General features: G+C 41.1%; 1 protein-coding gene across 1 annotated transcript in view; it reads left to right on the top strand.

Annotated features, from left to right (window-relative positions):
- Positions 1-7,476: 7,476 nt before the first annotated feature.
- EGF (epidermal growth factor) overlaps positions 7,477-22,735 on the top strand; it is a gene marked incomplete at both ends in the record, with an annotated part of 99,223 nt that continues 83,964 nt past the window's right edge. The window contains 5 exons of the mRNA XM_080697171.1: positions 7,477-7,590; positions 8,811-9,026; positions 11,244-11,425; positions 11,826-12,053; positions 12,720-12,910. Coding sequence (XP_080553297.1) covers positions 7,477-7,590; positions 8,811-9,026; positions 11,244-11,425; positions 11,826-12,053; positions 12,720-12,910 — 931 coding nt within the window. The remainder of the gene's footprint in view (positions 7,591-8,810; positions 9,027-11,243; positions 11,426-11,825; positions 12,054-12,719; positions 12,911-22,735) is intronic.

Raw genomic sequence — 22,735 nt, 5'->3', positions numbered from 1 at the left:
GATAAATATTTTTAGAAAACTTTCAAATGTAACTGTTATGGTCAGCTATAGAATGTCCCCTGAAGAGCTCAGGGTTGATATGGTTAGGTCAAAAGGGTTGTAATCTTCTCAGTAGATGAGTCTATGGATCTATCTGGAACTCACTTGGCCAGTGGGGTGTGGGGGAGGGGGGTCCCTGGGCTGTGGCCTCAGGGATGGCTTGTGTCCTTGATCCCCTTGCCTGCTGGCTCTCTGCTTCCATGGTGTGAGAGCAGAGCCTTGGGGGTGCACACTCTCTGTTTCCTGCGACCATGCCCTGAGATTCAGACCCTGGCCTCACATGGACTGAACCCCAAATCTCCAAAACAAAACAACACAACAAAATGGTGAGCAATACATCTTGCGTCCTCTAAGTTGTATGGTCAAGTCTTTTGGATTATAACAGTGAGGATGTTGACTAAGACGTAACAATAAGAACACAATAAACTACTTAGAAAATAGGCATAGGATTGAGAAATTCCAACAGAAAGGACATAAGGACGGTAAATAAGCCTGGGGAAGCTGGTCAGCATCACTGCGGGAGAAAAAGTTACAACAACCTCAAGTTCTAGTTGGCTTTTATTTGAGATCCTTGAATCCGGGCAATCTTCATTCTACAAAATGGAATGAGGGTTCACACTGGGCAATGGCAGAACAATGGGTTTTATAAGGTGGAAAAAGGAAACAGAACAATGAAGGAAAAGAAACTGGTGAGCATGAGGTGACTTTTGTAAGGGGTAAAGCAGCTGGGGCTTTCTACTGAAGGTAGAATGGAATCTCCTACTTGAGGAGACCCTGGGCTGTTTGGGGCCTATCTGCCTTTTTAAAGCCTGGGTTTGATTACCTGGCCGTTAGCCTGAGTGGCTCCTTGTTGATGTGGTTTGGTTTGGTGTGTCAGGGACTAGTGCAGAAGCTCAGCCCAAAATCATGGCCTCCCATAGTTTTTATTTAGCAATCATTAACTATCCAGGGGCAGAATATGATAGTGTCCTAAATATGCCTGTGTCTTTATTCCTGGAGTCTGAGGATGTTAACTTACATGGTAAGATACTTTGCAGATGTGATCTTGACATGGAGTGAAAATCCTCAGTCTTTATAAGAGGGAGGCAAGAAGAACAATCAGGAGGTCAGGTGAAGGAGTGGAGAGAGTTTTGAAGACATCTCACTGAGAGTTTGTGTGTGTGTGTGTGTGTGTGTGTGTGTGTGTGTGTGTGTGTGTGTTGCTGGGGATTGAACCAGGGGCATTCTACCTCTGAGCTACACCCCCAGCCCTATTTTTTATTCTTTTATTTTTTTGAAACAGGGTCTCACTGACTTGCAAAGGGCCTCACTAAGTAGCTGAGGCTGTCTGAAAACCGTGATCCTCCTGTCTCAGCCTCCCGAATGCTGGGATTACAAGCTTGCGCCACCACGCCCAGCTCACTGCTAGCTTTGAAGACAGAAAAAAGAGCCATGAGCCAAGTGATACAAGGATGTATTATACAGGAAATGCAATATTCTATTGAATTAGATATAAGGTATCCAGCAATGAAATTACAGAAATCTGCTTAAAGGGTTTAACTTCACAATTAGTTCTTGGAACACAGAAGTAGAGAATCCAGCCTCAGGGCAAATATGGCTAGAGCAGCATTTCCTGCAGTGGGTTTCTTGACATCATCGAACTACAACCTGGGAGTACCCAGCACTCCGGGTGCATTGAGTCTGGAGTAGGCAGCACAGCCTGGTGTGAGAAGCCAGGATCTGTGCTGGGAAAGGCAGAGGTGACGTCTTGCTTCAGATATTGATTGCCCTGTGACTCATGGCAAGATAGCTGCTCGGCTTCAGTTTCTTCTCTTGTAAAAAGGAGATGGTGCGAGGACTTGCCTTCAGTGTTATCCAGTTAAATGAAATAATGGATTCAACATTCTACCCCAGAGGTAACGTTTGCTGGCTACTACTATTGCAATGATGTGACTCTCACTTTCCCGGAGTAGTAAAATGTGTAATAGCTCTTTAAAGCTCTGAGATGCCCTGCTGGAAAACCAAAGTTTAATTTTTCACAACTTTTTGGGCTCCATTCCTGTGCTGGGGACCTGGAGCAGGTCTCTGCAGGTTGAATGGGAATGTGGTTGAGGGCAGGGGCTGCAAGCTGTTCTGGAGGACATATTTCCACCAACACCAGGGCCCACGGCGGCAATCTCCATTCATTTTTTTTTCTATTTTTTAGTATTAGGAACTGAGCCCAGGGACATTCTACCTCTGAGATACACTCTAAGCTCTCTTATTTATTTATTTATTTTGGTCTTTTATTTGAGAACCAGGTCTCACTAAGTTGCTGAGGCTGGCCTCCACCTGTCATCTTCCTGTCTCAGCCTCCCAAGGGCTGGACAGCTGTGTTCCACTGCTTTTATTCACCACTTGCATTTCCGCAGGAAGCCAAACCAAGACCCATAGTGTCCTTTACAGAGTTGAGACTTGAATTTGAATCTCCTGGCCTGTCTTTCTTGGGTTTGTTACTTCCAAGTCAGATGGCTTCTGTCTCTCACCTGCCTTCAAGTTTGATACTTACAAATAAACTGAGAGGAAAGTGTGATTTCCAAAATCAAAACAAAACCAAAAGCAAATAAAAAATGTACATTTGTGTTCTTTTAAGGATTAGAATTGAAAAAGGAGATGAGATGGTCTTTCAGCATGAAATAAAACCTTCTGCACCTCATAAAAACAGAGATATCAGCTGGATGCCGTGTCACACAAACCTGTAATCTTAGAACTTGGAGACAGAAGGATCACAAGTTTGGGGCCAGCCTCAACAAATTAGCAAGTCCCTTAACACTGGAATCCTATTTCAAAAATAAAAAACAAGAGTGCTGGGGGTATAGCTCAGAGGCAGAATGCCTCTGGATCCAAGGTTTAATCCCCAGTACAAAAAGACAAAAGCAACAAAAACTCAAAAACAAAACCAAGAACCAAGCTGTGGTTCAAGCAGTTCCCTGGGGAGCACAATACCCGGTTGCTCTGGGGGCTCACCCAGGTGGAGGGCAGCCGGGCAGTCTAGAGCTCCATTTTCTCCTGGTGTCACTGAATCTGGCAGTCTAAAGTCTCAATTTCACCTTCTTCATCCTGTGAGCTTTCAGAGTGTAGGGCAAGAAACCTGTGGTGGTGAGGGCAGGTGGTGGCCTGGGATTTCTTGTTCCTCCGGTCCTTTGTGGCTGTCAGCTAGCTCCCAGGAGCCTGTGCCCCAGGCCTTACATGCGGCCAAGTGCTCTGGGCCATACCACATAGCTTGAGGGGCGCGATGACCGGCGCCTTGTGAATGCTCTGTCTCTGCTGCCACTTCGAAGCTTGCTTTTTGGGCCAGGGAGGCCTCCGTTCTTTGTAGGCACTGATGAAAGTCTTCAGTACACTTTGAACGTTCTGGACTCCTTTCTAATTCCTGAAGATCTACTATTAATCCCCAGGCTGAGAAGTCAGAGGTTCCCATTGATTTGTGTAACCCGCTTGCTGTCTCTGGGTTTGTGCTCCTTAGAACTGTTTGATTTTCTGGGCGCTTCCTTCTTAGGGGAATGGCACCCAAAATAAATGCCACAGGTTTTGACATGGAAAAGCTGTTCAAACACACACACACACTCTGCTGACATTCAGAGCCACACACTGTACCACATGCGGGTGTTTACAGCGTCCTTGACAGGTCTGAAAGAGCACCAGCTTACTTGGCATTTCCAGTGGCAGTACAGAATAGCGACTCATTTCACCAGCCCTAATTCTCAAAATGTTTCATTTTATTTTAAATCATTTATTTTAAACACTCAGCCTACGCTTGATTTACACAAAGGGATGCAGGAAACTGAACAGTGTTTTGAGGGAAGTGGAATTAGCATCAGTTATACAAGTCAAATGAAGAGAGTCATCTCTTTGACATGGGCAACCCAGACCAAGGCAAGAAAGAAGTGGATAGAGAAGCAGAGTGAGAGGGTAGCACCCGAGTTCTAATTCCAACTCCATCACCCCCCTGGCCGGGATTGGGACACAGCCCTTATATTTGGTCATCTTAACTAGGTTCATGTTTTCCAAAGTCACCAAGACAGGAGAATCATCTGCAGTATTGTTCAAAAACAGATTCCCAGCCTGCAGCTTGCCCTGCTGAAGAAATTAGAATGTCAAGGGAAGAAATCTGCAACACACACACACACACACACACACACACAGCAATTCTTTTGAACAGACAATTTTGGGGAATGTTGAAATAGGTAATGCCTTTAGTGTCCCAGTTCTGAGATTCTATACTCTAAGTGACCCGATTCATCCCAGAATGAGCAAAATCTGAGGATACAATACATGAGTTAGTCGTACTTCCGTATAGTATTAAGTGTTTGTATTTAAGTGTTGGAACATTGCAAGTTAATGCTATAATTTGTGTCTCATGGTTCTAAGTAGCCTACATATTTCTCTTTCCTTTTTGATGTGTTAACTTTTATATCTGTCCTGTCGGTTTATGTTTTAAATTGGGGTTACACGTGATCATGATGTGAAAATGTGTTGCTATTCTGGCCTCTGTTGTTAAAATGACCATTATAAGGTAGACTCTGCCTTTATGAATTTGATATGTATGCTAATCTCTTTGACTTTGTTTTTATTGGTAAAAGCCCAGACAAATAAGCAAACAAAATACAGCTATTTTCTTATTAATTTATTGCTTTATTAAAAGGTTTTATTAAAAGGTTTTACTATCATGTACAAAGGATTGTTGTAGTATGTTCTGAAATGAGGAATACTAAAATATTAAGAGCACCTTTTCCCTTATTTCTTTTTTTTTAACACAGACACTACCCATTTAGTAATACTTTTGAATAAATAAAATGTCTTATCAAACTCATTAATGTATCAATGCATTGAGTACCCACTCCAACGTGTTACCAGAAAATGAATTTTACTAGCTAGGATTTTCTTTTCAATTTAGATTTTTTTATTTCCATAAAATATATACAATAATTTCACATTTTAACTATTCTTAAGCACACATTTTCATAGGCATCATATGTACATTTGCAATGCGGTGCAGTCACCACCACTATTCATTTCCAGAACTTTTTCATCATTCTGAACAGAAACTCTGAACTCACGAAGCACTACCACCCTCACCCACTTTTCCCTTGGCCCAAACTTGGAGAATGTTGGAGTATATATTGGAGCTACTAGTTAAGATTTTTATTATTAATTAATTAATTGGTGGTATTAGGGTTCCTGGAAACCCTTCTACCTTTGGGCTACACTCCCAGACCTATTTTATAGTTTTGAAACAGGGTCTCTTAAGCCAGCACGGCTGGCTTCGAACCTGCGCGATCCTCCTGTCTCCACCTCCCAAGCGTGGGGATTATAAGCGTGCGCCACCATGCCCGGCCTAGTTAGGATTTTTAAATCTAATAAATTATTGCTTTGTGCTTTGGTCTGAGTTTATATTCCAAATGCTGCCAGATCTGTACATTGAAAGAATTTATAAAAATACTATCAATACTTAAAGTCATCTCTTTATGTCTAACTTAGGGTTTTAGCAGACCCTAAAAATGTTTAACATTAAAACATTTCACATTACCTATTAATTATTTTTTTTAAGTCAGGCATGATGGCCCATGCTTGTAATCCCCACACTTGGGAGGTGGAGGGAGACAGGAGGATCATGCAGATTTGAAGCCAGCCATGCTGGCTTAAGAGATCCTGTTTCCAAATAAAAAAAATATAAAATAGGTCTGGGAGTGTAGCCAGAGATAGAAGGGTTTCCAGGAACCCCAATACCACCCCCCCAAAAAATTTTTTTTAATGTTTCACATTACTTGTTAGAATTTTTATCTTATTTCACATGTGTTTTGGTTCTAAATTCACTATATAGGAATTGTGTTGATGCCTTCCAAGAACAATGTAGTTGTATTTTCTCCCTCTTTCCTTCTCTTTCTTTCTCTCTCTCTCTCTCTCTCTCTCTCTCTCTCTCTCTCTCTTTCTTTCTTTCTTTGTTTTACTCTCTCCCTCTTTCCTTCTCTTTCTTTCTTTCTTTCTTTCTTTCTTTCTTTCTTTCTTTCTTTCTTTCTTTCTTCTTTCTTTTTTGTAGTACTGAGGATTGAACCTAGGGCCATTCTACCTCTAACATACACCCCTAGACCTTCTATTTCTTAATTTGCTGAGATGGCCTCAAGCCTGCAATCCTCCTGTGTCAGCCTTACAAGTACAGGGTTTACAGGCATACCTGTCTGTACTTTTTTTTTGTGTGTGTGGTACTGGGGTTCCTGGAAGCCCTTCTACCTCCGGGCTACACTCCCAGACCTATTTTTACATTTTTATTTGGAAACAGGGTCTCCTAAGCCAGCACGCGCGGCTGGCTTCGAACCTGCGCGATCCTCCTGTCTCTGCCTCCCAAGCGCGGGGATTACAGGCGTGCGCCACCACGCCCGGCATGTACTTCTTTTTTAATGGTTCCCTGAAGTTGAAAAACTCTTGTTATCTATATATCAGCAAATAAACTACTTCATGCTACAAAAGAATATATTGAATAAGTTTATTCACTTTACAGAGAAGACATAACACATTGTTAGAGAAGACTCCTGACAATAAATCCATAGACCTGCCATCAGCTGGGACCCACATGTTAGTAGCCATGCATTTAGGCTGCCTGTTTCTAGTGTCCTTTTCTCCACTATTCATTTCTGTATTGGAAATTAGTTATACCCACATCCTTGTCCTTCAGGTTCAGCTCAGATAGTGGCACAAGCCTATGTAGTGTGGGAACAACCCAAAAGCAAATTGTCTATACATAGTCCTTTGCAATTAATGAAATGTTTTTACATCTATAGTTTCATGTTCTTTCTCCGGTAATCCTGTGATACAGGCTGGGGAGGTCCTGAGAGATGTTCAGAGAAGCTTTTCAGCTGAGACTGAAAGCCAGGCCTCTTAGCTCCCCTCCATTTCTTCCAAGATGCCTCTGTGCTTCCACAACTGTGGTGGCAATGGGCATGGCCCCCACCTGTCTGCAGAGAGGGTGATGGAGATGCAGAGAAATGGGACGAGGGATTTGCCTCCAAAGGGGCACCTGTGTCAAACTCTCATGATCTTATAGCTCTCCTTTGTCTTTCTCTTCTGCTGCATCATCTAAAGTGGAGTTCATGCTTTTGCCTTTAGAACATGATTTCCTGAGAAAGAGGATGTTAATCCATCCCTTTGTTTAGTCCTTAGAACAATAAGCACATTCATTAAGTTCCATGAAGGCATTAACATTTAATGTTCAAATAGAATGTAGTAAGCCCAGCAGAGAATCCAGAATATGTTAGTATTCTCCTCCAAACCCCACTGACCCCAGTGGGTCCATGGTTCTCTAAGATCCCCAATCTTTGGGTTGGGAGACACCAAGGAAACTAGCTTGGCTGGAGAGGAGAAGCCACCCTCTGGAGTTATGTTGGAGCATCAAAGGCAAGTACTGTTTGGAGTCAGCTAGTAATGAGTGAAGGTTCTAAAGAAGGGATCAGGTCCAAAAGATGTCGAGAACTGGAGTGTCAGAGTGGGCAGGTGAACATTACTCAGAACAGGACGGGACCCAAATATATGGTTAGGGTACAGAGAGAGGTCCAGCAGAAACCAGGGGTCCCAGGGACGTCTTCCCCTGAGATTTAGCAAATGAAAATATGAAGTTCCAGTTCAATTTCAATTTCAGGTAAATAGAGAATAATCTTTTATTGTAAGTGCCACACCGTGTATAGGTTGAGTATCCCCTATCTGAATTGTTTAGGACCCTAAATATGTTTGATTTTGAATTATTTCAGATTTTAAAATATTTACATTATTTATAATTTTGGATCTTGAAATATTTACATGTAGTAAGATGTTTGGGGGATGGAATCCTAGTCTAAACATGAAATTTACTTGTATTTCATATATGCCTTATACACATAGTTCAACAGTAATTTTATACAGGATTTTTAGCATACCTGCGTTTTAACTACGACCACCGTGTGGGATCAGGTGTGGTGCTGTCCACTGTAACGTCCTGTGGGTACTAAAAGGATTTTGAAATTTGGAGTATTTGGACTTCATATTTTGTATTTCAGCTGCTCATCCTGTATATACAATTCTAACTTAACTTAATATCTTGTATTTTATGTGGCAATGCCAACCAGGCCAAAATATTTCTGAACTTTCAGAGGATGGGATTTCAATTTTTCCTGCCTTGATTTAAGACTTTCCTCTAGTTCTCACTATCTTTTATGTCATCACACTGATGGCACCAAGTATAAGGTAAGGCTAGAGGAGAGGAGTCCATTTCCAAAGTTGTACTTGTAATTTTATTTCTTTTTCTCTTTTTAAAGTTGTTGTTGTTTTTTTTTTTTTTGGTACAGAGGATTGAACCCAGTGGCATTCTACCTTCTAGCTACAACCCTGGCCCTATTTTATATTTTGAAATAGGGTCTCACTAGGTTGCTAAGGGTCTTGCTAAGTTGAGGCTGGTCTTGAACCTGTGCTCCTCCTGTCTCAGCTTCCCAGGTCCTGGGATTATAGGTGTGTGACACCATGCCGGCCAAAAAGACATTTTATATATAAGAGTAAAATGTATCTTTCTTTTTAAGTGATTCATTTTTATAATATGATAGTGCTCATTTCTCACAGCTAGTTTATAAAGAAGGTGCTTTATATTAATTGTGAACATCTTTAGGAGCTCTTTCCTCTCTATACAATAGTTTTTAAAACACAAAATCAAAAATTAAATACTATTTATGCTGTGTTGGTTATTATGGGGAAGTATTTGCCTAGATCAGATAAAATATTGAAAATGGTTTCTTTCTTCCCAATCAGGTCTGCCACCCTTCCTCATTTTCTCCCATGGAAAGAGCATCTCCAGGATTGACCCAGAAGGAACAAACCATGAGCAATTGGTGGTGGACGCTGGTGTCTCAGTGATCATGGATTTTCATTATAAAGAGGAAAGAATCTATTGGGTTGATTTAGAAAGACAACTTTTTCAAAGAGTTTTCCTGAATGGGTCGAGGCAAGAGGTAAGTTACCATAGCCCATGGTATGTGAGGTATTTCAGTCCGGGCTGACAAATATGATATATTGAATTTTTAACTTATAGAAAAATGAAAACACATAATGGTTCAGCATGGACCTGTCAAACGTAGGCACTTAATCTACACTCTCATTATTGAATGTCTCCAAAGGAGAAAGGGAACACAGAAGTGTAATGTTAAATGTCTAAGTTTATAGGTCAGTTACTATTAAAACAGGTTATCTGCATGATTATTTTTCTATTTCACTGCTCAACTGGGGAAGGCAATTTTTCCCCACAGGGGATATTTGGCAATGTTTGGCAACATTTTTGAATGTCATAACTGGTGAGATAAGAGAGTGAGAGGCTACTGGTGTCCAGGAGGCCAGGTATGAGGCTAAATACCTTACAACATGCAGGCCAGCCTCCAGAACAAAGAAATGCCCAGAATGTCAATAGTGCTGAGGCAGAGAAACTCTCTTTATTTCTATAAAATCTCTGTCATTTAGGGTAAAAAGATCTCCTGACATGTAAGAAGAAATTTTTCCTTTTTTGTGATCAAGATAGTTGTACTCTGGGGAGGGGGAGATGAAGCAGGCGACAGATATAAAGTGTTTTACCTCAACTACATACAAAAGATTCTTAATCTTCCTTTTAAACCAGTAGAACCCTTAAATGAGTCCCAGGAGGAAACTTTTCTCAATACTTTGGAGATGGATTAGAAAGAGCACATGATCAGAAAAACCTTAAGCATTTATTACCAACACAAAGTGCTCACTGTTTTTTTTTTTCTTTTGTTAACCAAATCTTTCTCCCTCCAATTATTTCTAAAAGCTTCAATTAGGTGCTAATCTGTTTTATCACATCTCTAATACTTGCTAATCTCACTTTTAACAAGCATGGCTCCTCATTATTCTCCAGCCATCTGGTAGAACAGTCTCAAAATCTTGAGTCTAAGAATCCAGAAGGCTTCCTGCCGCAGACCAAGAAAAGATGTAAACACTTGTGAATCTATGTCAAGTCATTAGGAAAGAAATGGCCAGGTGCCTAAAATTCCACCACTAAAGTCCCTCCTTTGAGTTAAAACACTGTTTGCAAAGGACAACTGTCAAAATGCAAACAATTTTCTAGGGAGAGCTAATATATGAATAGATTAGCAATTGTTAAAATGGATGGCTGGATTGTTCTGTTTGAGATGTAGAATAGTACCAGTCTGAGACCGGGCAGTCTTTGCTCAACTTCAAGTTCAGAAAAGTCAAGTGGGTAGCTGGACCTCAGCATGGTGGGACTACTGCACCCTGGGAACCTGCAAAGGCACAGATCAGGACTTCCGCTACCTTGCACCCTCCAGCAACCAGGAACTCCAGATGACCTACATTAGCTGGAATTAGGAAATGAGAGGGGGTTCTATTTGTTTTTTTCTATCCCGAGAAAGTAGGGAACAGCCCAAGGAGTATAAAAAGAAGCCCCGAGCTAAGCATGGTGGTACATGCTTATAATCCTAGTACTTGGGAGGCTGAGAACAGGAAGGATTGTAGGTTGGAGACGAGCCTCACCAATTTAGCATACCTTGTTTCAAAATAAAAAATAAAGTAGGGCAAGGGGTATAGCTCAGAGTTAGAATGCCCCTGGGTTCAATTCCCAGTAAAACACACACACACACACACACACACACACACACACCCTGTAACTCTGGTCATGGTGTGAGAACATCGAGATCTGTAGAAAGAAAGGGATTTGATGGAGGAGGAAGGGCCAGAAGAGAAGAAAAATGGAGACCCTACCAAGACATCCTTCCATTCAAAGCTTGATGCTCAAACTCCAAAGGAACGTTGCTTGAGCTAGGCAAAGGTTGGAAGTACGTTAGGTAAAGGCCTGAAAATTTAAGTCACCGGTCGAACCAAATAAACTCTCTTTAGGGCAGCATCAACTTTCGCTGTTACCATAGTTGAAATTATTGAGACTTTGCTTGATTGCTTGATTACAGTAGTGCATGGGATGATTGTCTGCCTCAAAGCCACACTATAAATAATCTGCCTAGAGATAAGCATGTGGAAGGAGTTAACATTGCTACATCAGAACACCGCACCTTATCTGTAACTATTTTGTCACCTAAATTTGGGAATGACAAATACTTAAAAGAATACTTTGCATACATAGTAATAAAACAATTTTGTTGTCAGTGGGGAGATATTAATAACACTTTTGAAATTTGTTTTTACAGAAAGTGTGCAATGTAGAGAAAAATATTTCTGGAATGGCAATAAATTGGATAAATGAAGAAGTTATTTGGTCAAATCAACAGGAAGGAATCATTACAGTAACAGATATGGAAGGAAATAATTCTTACATTCTTTTAAGCACCTTAAAATATCCTGCAGATATAGCAGTTGATCCAGTAGAAAGGTAAATTCTGCCATTTTTAGAAACCAAAATAAATTTTAACCTAATGAAGATTCCTAGAATCATGACATTTGGAAGTCAAAGAGACTTTCTTCTTGAGACCAAGGCTCTCTTTCATAGCACCCAGATGCCGTTTCAATAGGACAGTTGCATGTACTTGAACCCTTTTACTCCCTCTGTAAACACTGCTAATTACCATGACTTTCTGCTATAGAAAAATCTAACTAACTTGAAATTACATGAAACTTTCATAATAGACGATTTGTACTCGCTGAGTCAAATTTTCATTGAGAATAGTCAAACATCTTATGCAGAAGTTAGAGGTTACTGAGACACCAAGGGTGGTCGCCATTTCAGTGACTACCCGCTCAATTACACGTCTATGTAATGTGTTTTCCCTCAGGTTTATATTTTGGTCTTCATCAGTGGCTGGCAGTCTTTATAGGTCAGATCTCAGTGGTGTGGAATTGAAGACTCTCTTAGAGACACAAGAGAAAGTAACAGCCCTGTCACTGGACGTGCTTGACAAACGCCTCTTCTGGATTCAGGACAATAGAGAAGGGAGCAATTCTCGTATTTGTTCCTGTGATTATGATGGCGGTTCTGTCCATTGTTTCAAACATCCAACACAGTAGGTCTTGCTTGTGATGTAAAACAAAACAGTTGTCATTTGAAGTGTGTGTAAAAAATAATTTTGCTTTTGTCAATTAAACAGGTGTGGTAGTGTAGCACATAGATTTTTCTGGGTCTGCAACAGATTTATCAATTATTAGATGAGTGACTGAGTGGGTTATATAACTTTCCTTAGTTTTCTTCATAATAGTACCTCTTAGAGTTATTGGGAAGATTAAGTAAAAATGCTAATTAATTAGCAGAGTGCCTAGCATATAATTTCCCACATGTTGGTCATAGTTATTTTTCTTGGAATTATTTTGCCATATATTTTGTAAAGCACAATCACTTGCTTTGCTATGGTACCCGCAACTAAATGAGGCAGAGACAGCCAGGTGTGAACCTGACAAAACCAGAATCTGCTGGCATCCTGTTCCTATTGCCTTCTCCATTTTTACCCCAGTGTGATGACTGACAGAGGGATCTGGAGCTAGAAATTATATCCTATCCATTCAGATTATGATGACATAATTAAAATAGTAAACTTATTATACTTTTCTAAACCTAAATGAGAAACAGTGGAAATTCAGACCAAAAAAAAATAGAGATGAAATCAAATTTTAATTTATCTAAGGTACAACTGTTATGCTAGTCTTTATGATTTCTTACCCAATTGTTTTTTTAGGCATAATTTGTTTGCAATGACCCTTTTTGGTGACCGTATCTTCTATTCAACATTGAAAAAGAAGACCATCTGGATAGCAAACAAGCACACTGGGAAGGAGATGGTCAGAATTCACCTTGATGCGTCGTCTGCGCCGCCTGGTGAACTTCAAGTAGTCCACACGCTTGTGCAGCCCGGAGCAGAGGACGCAGGTGAGTCCTCTGGCCTCACACAGGCCGGGAATGTATGCCTGTCCACTGATGCCACACACAGGGGTTGTAGGAGAAAAAAATCTTTTAAAATTTAACTTTCTCTAATTCTTAGTTGGGGCAGAATCCTGTAACAAAAGAGAGATTAAGAAGACAAAAACAAGTAGGAATTTATTAATATGTATACAGGGAGAAACCTGGGGAATGAGTGGTGGTTTTTTTTTTTTCTTTTTCTTTTTTCTGGTACTGGGATTGAACCCAGGGGCAGTCTACTTCCAAGCTATACCCCCAGTCCTATTTTTACTCTTTATTTTGAAACAGGGTCTCACTAAATTGCAGAAGGCCTCACTAAGCAGATGAGATTGACCAAGAATCTGTGATCCTCCTGCCTCGGCCTCCCAATTACTGATACAAGTGTGCACTACCACGCCTGGCAAAGAAGTGGCTTTGAATTCCAGAGTATAGAATACTTTTGGCAAAAAAAACCAGTACATTTTTAGAAAAGAGACAAGACAGAGGAAAAGGACTTTGAGTTTCTCCTGGTGGCAACTTGGGAGAAGACAAATAAATAGCAGCTGCGGGTTGGTCAGTCAGGGACGCTTTTTAGTGTGGATTCCTCTGCTGCCACCTCCAGGCCAGGAGAGTCCACAGCTGTCTTCAGGGTTAACCAATAAAAGTATATTTAAAAAAGAGGTGATTCACTCACTCCCTTGCTTTCAAAGCTTCATTCAGGCTTCAACGATCCATTCACTCCCAAATCCTTTAAAGTTTTCCTTTGAATTGAAAACTAACATTTTACTAGGTTGGCTAATATTTAAGCATTATGCTCCAGCACTCTCTCCCTCTCTAGGGGCTAAGTCTTCCTACGGGTGCTCAGAAAGGCCAAGCTTTCTCAGGGCTTTAGGCTTTGCAGCTGCTCCCCTGGTGTCCTAGCCTCTCTTCAGCGCTGAGCTTGGGTGTCCTGTGCACCAACAGGCCCATCAAAATAGCCCTTTTACCTTCTGTTTTTCTCTCAACACATCCTTCATTGAACTCCTTAGAAGGTGTAATTACATGCCAATTGACTTGCTTTCTGATTCACTCTCCCACTTGCTTGGTACTTATAAGCCAATCATGTCTGTTTAATTTGTTTAACCACCATATGTACAGTGGTTATCTATAGATAGATAAATTTTAGCTAATAAATGTTAGCCATATGGATGAAATTGACTAAATCTAGTCACAAAACCAAATTTCTACTTGCAAGTATGCTTTTTTTCCCCCCCAATCTGAGTGCTTTAGCACCTAATTGTTTTTTTAGAAAACTGTTAGGCTTTAAATTTTTTTAAATAATTGTTAGGTTGGTTATGGCTTATATACCACATAAAGGCTATAGCACTAACATCTCACCTCTACAAAAAGCTTTATTTCAAGAAGATTTGAAAATATACTTTTGTTCCCATATTGCCCTCTGAGTGAGAAGAGAGATGAAATTGTCTCGCTACCGGCTTCCTGTTGGAGCCCATTAGAGTCTGGTGATAGTGTGGGAATGTGAGGTCTCTGCCAGAATCATCATATAAATTCATTCATACCTACGCTAGGCCTCTACGCTCTCCTGAAGAGAGCTGTGGAGACGACCAGGAGGACAGGCAGGTGGTACTTGTGGAAGGGACCAAGGGAGAACTGGCCTTGGCATTTCTTACATCCTCAGGTGACTCATAGTGATAATGCTTTTTATTTGGTTTGCATAAAACCCAGCTATCACTTAACATCTATGGCTTTACCTCTGTCATGACTGTGCTTTCAAAATGTAAGCAATGAGAGACTGTAGCAGATAAAGTAAATTGCAGTGGATGGGGCATTTATTCACATTACAAGTTATTTTTAAAAATGGAGTTATTTGTGCGAGTTGTGGGAAATAATTCAAAGGTGGGTTGTAGCACCATATTGAACTGTGACAACCTAGTACCAACACTATGTAACAGCAGGTGAATATAGTTCACAAAAAAGGTAGTGGATCTGACCTACTACCGGGTACCTCCCATGGGAAACTGGGCTCAAGCTGCCTTCAAATACAACTCACTGTGTGCGCGGTGATGATACACAACCAAGTTATACTTTGAGAACAAAGTTCATCTTATGCATACCAGCCACAGATGCCCGTCTCCATCGCCGTCCTCGCTCATATACATGTAGCCTACTTGTGCCCAAAGTATTTTATTGCCCACATTACCTTATTGGTTCATCAAGCAACCTTAGGAGATAGAAAGGGTAGAGATATTTGTGCTCATTCATAATTGAGAAACTGAAGCAATGGAATGATTTTTCCAGGACTACACAGCTAGTTAGAATTTTGGAAAAAAATTATGATCACCAACTCTCAGTTTATGTTTTTTTCTACCATAAACACATTCTCTGATTCTTCAGGGTCCTTTACTATAGCTCAGCTCTCGTGAGAGAAAATTCAAATAGAATCGTTAGCAGCATGAATTTCAGAAGAAAACCTGCAATGATTCACTAAAGAGCAGCTCAGATGACAGAACTTTATCGAGAGGTCACTGCTAGCTACAGAGGGAAAGACAAGCCCACAGCCCGGGGCTCAGCTAGCATTTGGATTTCTTGCAAGTGCTTTAGACTCCAAAGAAATAAGTAACCTGCCAACCTTTGCCTTCCCCGCCCTCGCTTTTCTCTCTCCAGTCCCTTGCTCAGCGAGCAGCTTCATTACCCAAGATGGAAACCCAGAGTTTCCCATTTGTCCTTCTCGCTTCCATCCCATGAAACCAGACTCCAAACCCAGACACTCCCACCTCTCTAATCTTACCACTTGTGCCCTTCTCCATAGCTCTCCCTCCCCACCATCCTCCGACCTGGAATCTCAAACAAGCACCCAGAATGAGAACACATCATGTCCCTCTTTGGCTAAAAGCCTGGGACGATCGCAGGGTTGACCCTGTAGGCGTGTCCTGGGAGGCTCTCGAGGCCCTGTGCGCACTCTAGCTCCATCTCACCGCAGGCTCAAAGGTTTGATTTCCTCCTCAAGGCGAGCCTCCTCTCCCCCAGGCCTGCCAGGTCCTGGGAACTCTTCCTTCTCTTCCCACCCTTGGACACAGCCCCAGGTCACTTCCCTCAAATGCCGCCCTGATCCACCACCGGCCCAGGCAGCTGGGACCTTTGCGTTCCTGGGGACTGTCTTCTCAGAGGACGAATCTTGGAGGACTGCCCCAGTCCCATGGCATCTGGCGTGCTTTGCCATACTTAGCTGGGTCCTCAAGTCCCTAGGTCCTGGAGGACAGGCAGTGCGGCTCTCCTCGGTGCTCCCAAGACCTAGAAGACTTTAAGGAATACGACTTGAAAAATAAACGAGAAAAAAGTCCTTTCACTCTCCTCTCTAAATAATATCATAAAAAACCACTTCTAAAGCTATTTAATATCTAAGAATATTGCCTTCCTAAATGAAATAGCCATAATTACTGAGTTTGTACAGACTTTTCTGCCTTGGGCTTGCCATGTATCATTTTATCCAAGTGTTATAACAACCCCAGGAATTAGGTGTGAGGATTAGTGCCATGGTAGATGTTAAAAATCTAAGTTCAAGCCGGGGGTGGTGGCGCACGCTTGTAATCCCAGCATTCGGGAGGCTGAGACCGAGGATTGCGGTTAGCGGACAGCCTCAGCTATTTAGTGATGGCTTTTGCAACTCAGTGAGATGCGGTTTCAAAATAAAGAATAAAAAATAGGGCTGGAGGTGCAGCTCGGAGGTAGAATGCCTCTGGGTTCCATCTCCAGTACTGCAAAAAAAAAAAGTTGCATAAAATATATATATAAAATATATATTCCTAACATCATTTAGAGCTATTGATATTTTCTCAGTGACTACAGTCATGTTTACAAGGGTATATTTCATTTCACTGGGCCAGCAGAGGGCCGGTTTGGGCAAAGCTGGGTCTATAATGCAGGTTTGCCCTGACACCAAATGCCTGACACTTGCTTGGAATGGCTCTCCATCATTTTTTTTTTTTTTTTTTTTTTGTACTGGGGATGGAACCCAGGAGCATTGTACCTCCGAGCTACAACCCCAGCCCTATTTTTTAGCCATGTATGTATGTATGTATGTATGTATGTATGTATTTGTGGTACTGGGGTTCCTGGAAGCCCTTCTACCTCCGGGCTACACTCCCAGACCTATTTTATTTTTGGAAACAGTGTCTCCTATGCCAGCGCGGTTGGCCTCGAACCTGCGCGATCCTCCTGTCTCCGCCTCCCAAGCGCGGGGATTACAAGCGTGCGCCACCACGCCGGGCTAGGCCTTTTATTTTTGAAACACGGTCTGGTTGAGTTGTGAAGGAGCTCACGAAGTAGCTGAGGCTGTCCGCGCACCGCGATCCTCCTGTCTCTGCCTCCCCAGTGCTGGGATTACAAGCATGTGCCACCACACCTCGTTTGCTCTCCATCATTTCTATGTCTCCTTTTTTTGCTCCAACCCTCAAGTCTTGCGGTTCTCCTGGTGCCTCTCTTTGGGGTCTTTGTTTATTTTGTAATATGAGTATTTTTCTTGCATTTATTTGTTCCAGAAGCCATATCATTTGTCTTGCAGAATTTTCCATTTTCTGAATCTTGCAGATTCTATCACCCTGGTGTCATTTAACATGTTTTTCTACCTTCTGTATTTCCGATAAACTGATAATTTAGGTCTAGAAGCCTGATCAGAGTCTGAATCTTCACAAGAATGCTTTATGGGTATGCACTTCCTGTTGTGCCACCTTAGCGGGTACATAGGGACTGTTTGTCATGCTCTTTATGATGGTCAAGGTCAGCAGTTCAAGGCTTGCCAGCCTGGTCCATCCACTGTTAAGTTTTCTATCAGCCTTCTGCATGATGGTTTTAGACTTTATGTACATTTGTGAAATTATCAATGCCAAGGTCAATATCACGTATGGGGAGGGAGAGCTCGAGAGCTCATCAAGCTCACCAAGTGCTACGGACACATACGTCTCTCTGAATACTCTGAGCTACGTTGTGATTGGATAGAAAGCACTGACAAAGTAAATTTAAAAAAGAAGCTATTGATTGCCATTGCCTAGAGTCATCTTTTTTGTTAGGGGGTCAGAGTGATGACGTTCTAGTTCTATCATTGCTGGTGTGGATGGGAAGGATGGGAGGAGGAGCATGCACGCTGCGAACTCTCCTCTTCATGGTAGAGCTGGTCAAGCTGGACAGACGTGGATATCAATGTTGAAAGACTGAGTGGGCCTAAGAGGCTCTTCCAACTGCTTTTAGAGGCTATTGGTTTGTTTACTTTCTGACTCTTAAAGGGGCTCAGATACCTAAGAAATAGTTGAATTCTGGGCAAATGAGCTTTTTTTTTAAAGGTAATTATGGGTTCTAATAGCATAAAATGGCATTCTCATATTTTCTTCCTCATATGTCTCTTGACAGGGAAGAATACATTTCTATACTGTATACTTTGGGAAGTTCTAGCAATCATTTGTCAAAAACTTACTAGTGAGAAAGACAGTAAACAAGTGAAACAAAAAATCACTGTAGGTTTTTATAGAAATTCCACAAAAGTCAGTTATACTTTACGTACGTGTATATATGTATACACACAAAAGTATATAATATATATCTTTATGTACTCACAGGCATACATCCTGCAAATTTCCTAAAGACTGAGTCTGCAGTCAGGAGGCATGGGGCTGAGTCTCAGTTCCACCCTTTATCACCTATGTACTCCTCAAGAAGGCACCATTTTCTAATCTGTAAAATGAAAAATTATATTTTCTATTTATATTTTCTTAGTGAATAGTCGCTGCATAGCCCAAGGGATTGTTTTAAAAATTATTTTATTTTATTGGCAGTACTGGGGATTAAATCCAGAGGATTTCTACTTCTGATCTACATCCCCAGCCCTATCCTATCTTCCTTCCTTCCTTCCTTCCTTCCTTCCTTCCTTCCTTCCTTCCTTCCTTCCTTTTCTTTTTCTTCTTTTCTTTCCTTCACAGTACTAGGGTTGAAACCCAGGGCATTGTACCTTTGAGCTACACCCCCAGCCCTATTTTTTAGTCTTTTTATTTTTGAAATAGGGTCTCACTAAGTTGCAGAGGGCCTCACTAAGTAGCTGAGGCTGGTGACTACAAACCTGCAATCCTTCAGTCTTGGCCTCCCAAGTACTGGAATTATAAGCATGTGCCACCACGTCTGGCTTTTCTGAATATTAAATACAATAATGTAAATGTGCTAAAGGTTGGAGATTCCAACTGTTTACTTACAAGAATGATTAAGGTGAATGAGTTTGAAGGCAAGAGAATCACAAAGGCTTTGTTGACACAGTTACTCTCACATAGGATTTGAGGAGAAGATGTGAAGGGGAAGCAGTCTGTGTCTGTGCAACAGAACTTACGGCTGTCTGTCTGTCAGGCAGGAGTGGAGGCACAGATGGCACTGGACTTCATGATTAGGAGCTTTAATTGACCTCAAAGGTAATCACACCCTCCGTGGGGCTCTGAGAAGGGGTGTTATCTGAGGACACAGCAGCACTCTGAGTGCTAGCTTTGGCCTATTTTGAAGCTAAAGAACAGCAGAAGATTAAGAAGATTAATCAAAAATATAACACTCAATCCTCTGTGTTGGGCCTTTTCCTAAAGTGACCTTTTAAAGTGTTTAGTTTCTGAATTCAGGTCACATTATCAGCCCAACCATGCAGGGGACAATCGTGATGACTTTCCTGCATATGTTCACCATTAGGAGTGATGGACAGTGATGTCTGTATTACCAAGGATAGTTGAGAAGCATAAAGGCAGCATGTGAGATGCTACTGAGACCATATGTGTGAGTTAAGTACATGCCTATCTTCAGAAGCTTATCAATTAGTGAAAAAAGAATACTAACACATAATCATGATGATGAGAATGCACATAGGCCCAGGTGAGAGGTGGTGGGAAGGTATGGAAACAAAAGGAGACAATAATATTGGGTCTAGAAGATGATCTAGGCCATGGCCTATCCCCTAGACACTTTTTTCTTCACTAGTCAGTGTGATTCCCCCTTAAGATATTATAAGCTGTAGTTAAGGTTTGGGATAGAAGTCTAGAGGAGTTTATTATGAACATTTAATTCTGTTTTGTACCACAGAGGTTTTTTTTTCTAAAGGAGAGATTGTTGAGAATATTTATTTTAATTCTTTTATTTCATGGATTAGGAAATGAAGTAAAAAAGATGAAGTGATTTGTTGTCAAGGTCAAAGCCAAGACAAAACTTGGTTTTCCTGATTCTTAATCCTATAATCATCTACCCTGCTGGGTTTGGAAAGATTTTTTTTTTATAAAGGATATTTATAGAAAGCATAATCTCTTAGTTTTTTTATTACCTTAAGGAAGTAGTAGTGGTGTTTTGGTGCTAGTAAAAGGACAGTACAAAATTTCCTGGATTTTCATTGTGTATTTATTTTTAGTTGTAAATTTTTTAAAAAGTTTAAAATGTTACATGTTCCTTAAAAAAATAAAATTTGAAGTGGGTGCATTTTGTCTCCAATAAATGTTCAAGTTTCTAATTTTAATCATACACATTTAAAATTTGAACTATTTAATTTTTAATTATAGTTTATTAAAATTTGACAGCTAAAGTAAAACATGTAGAAACATGAAAAGTAATGTAACTATACCCATATAATTGACATAGACAAGAACCAAAAAAATTATTTCCATTATCCAAAAGATCATTTCATGTAAATCACAGATTTAGTAGGAAATATTGCATTTGTATTGAGAGTTGGCAACATTGATTTTGCTTTTAGTTCTGTCAAGATATTTTTTTAAAAGTTCAAATTAAGGAAGTAATAGAAACTAGTTAAGAGGAGTTCTTCGTAACTCTTATGAAGGTGCAGTGTCTCATCAGCACATTTGGCCAGTGTTTCTCAAAATGTGACATGAAGATTCCTGGCATCAGAATCCCTAGGGACTGTGTGAAAATGTAGATTCCTGAGCCTTTCTCTCTGTCTCTCTCTCTGTCTCTCTCTCTTTCTCTCTTTTTGGTGGTACTGGGAATGGAACTTAGGGGCCTTCTACCTCTGGGCACTCCCAGACCTATTTTATATTTTATTTGGAAACAGGGTCTCTTAAGCCAGCTGAGGCGCTTTGAACCCACGCGATCCTCCTGTCTCAGCCTCCCAAGTGTGGGGATTAGAAGCGTGCGCCACCACACCCGGCTCTGAGCCTTTCTCTTGACTTCCCGAATCGCAATCTCCAGAGGGAAATATGTTCTTCAGTTGATGAAGTACACTGGTGGTATTTCCAATAGAGCAAAAATATGTTTCTCCTGAATACTGCAGCTACTGGTCAAGAAAATGTTTAGTGAAGTTAAGGCTTATCAGCAGGTGCTGACGAGCTCCTGCAGGAAGCTCAACAGACCACACATAATGGAGTTATTCATACTGAAGTTCCATGTCACCAAACCAAGCTTAAGTTGCTTATCTCACCTTGGAGAGATCAGGAGGGAGATGACAGCAGTCCCCAAAGGGGTCAGTTTTCCCCAGAATGATAAGGAAGGCCTGTTTTAACCCTTACAAGGAAAGTAACCCCAAAGCATCCGAGGTTAACTGCTTTTTGTATTATGCCATTTCCTCATTCCTGCTCCAGCTGACTTATAAAAACTGTTTGCCATGCTTGTTTGGTGATTAACTTTGATACATTTGTTTATGTACCTCCTACCTTTTAAAGAGGCTCCATCCTCCCCTATTCCATACCCTCTGATTGGTCACCTTAGTTGCTTCACTATAGGGCCTCTTCTATAGCTAGACCTTTTCCTATTGCCCCTTTCCTCCTAGTTTTTGCTAAAAACAAACAAACAAACAAACAAAAAACTGTTTGCCATGCCCAGTGTAGCACCTCTCTATATATAATTTTTTTTAGAGGAAATGCTGCCTGATTTGATAAAAAATGAAAGCAAATTAGATCATTTAGCCAAATTTGTTGAAATTTTATCTTAGACAGTAACTTGGAATAGAAAAAAACTTGGGGCATACAGCAGGCCTGTTTTACTTCTCCTTCACGGTTGATCGTGATTTCTATGTTTTCCCACTAGCCAAGCCAAAGCCTCCAAACTCTCCTTTCTCACCGTCGTAGTGTGATGCATCCAACTGAGCTCCATCATAAGGGAGCTGCACGCTGGCTATGACAAGGTGGTTTTGTTTATACGACATGTGTCCCCAGGACAAGTCAGTGAATGCTGAAATCTTTCCCTTCTGGGATGGTTACATCTGGGAGCCACTGTGCAGTTAGGCTGGGCCATTCCAGAGCATACATCATAAAGAAAAGGAGTGTTCTTTTTCCATATTTTGTACTCCTCGTTTATCACACGTTCTTCCACTGTGGCATCAAAGGCTGCTTCCTTGTTGGCCATGGAGGCAGGCTAGTCTGGGATCCTGGGGTGGTACATTGTGGGAGGGGTGGGAAGGCTGTGGGCCTCCAAGATTATTTTTTATGGCTATTGTGAATGGAATTGTTTTCCAGTTTTCTTTCGCAGTGGATTCATGGTTGGTGTATAGAAAAGCACTTGAGTTTACATTGACGTTGTAGCTGATTATGTTGTGAATTTATCAGCTTTTGAAGTCTTCTGTGTGAGTTATTTGGATCTTCTAAGTACAGGATCATGTCATCTGCAAACAGAAATAATTTCACTTCTTCCCCTATTTGTAGGTCTTTCATTTTCTTCTCTTGCCTTATTGCTCTGGCTAGATAACAAGTCCTACATGGAACAGGAGTGGTGATAATGGATATTCTTGTCTTGTTTCTGATCTTAGAGAAAATTCTTTCAGTTCCTCCATCCCCTGTTCAGTATGAATGGCTTTGAGTT

The sequence above is a fragment of the Muscardinus avellanarius genome, assembly GCF_963383645.1.
Source record: "Muscardinus avellanarius genome assembly, chromosome: 6".
In the NCBI taxonomy this organism is placed as follows: domain Eukaryota; kingdom Metazoa; phylum Chordata; class Mammalia; order Rodentia; family Gliridae; genus Muscardinus; species Muscardinus avellanarius.
The sequence above is the reverse complement of the archived record's forward strand: the minus strand, read 5'-3'. Positions and strand labels throughout refer to the sequence as shown.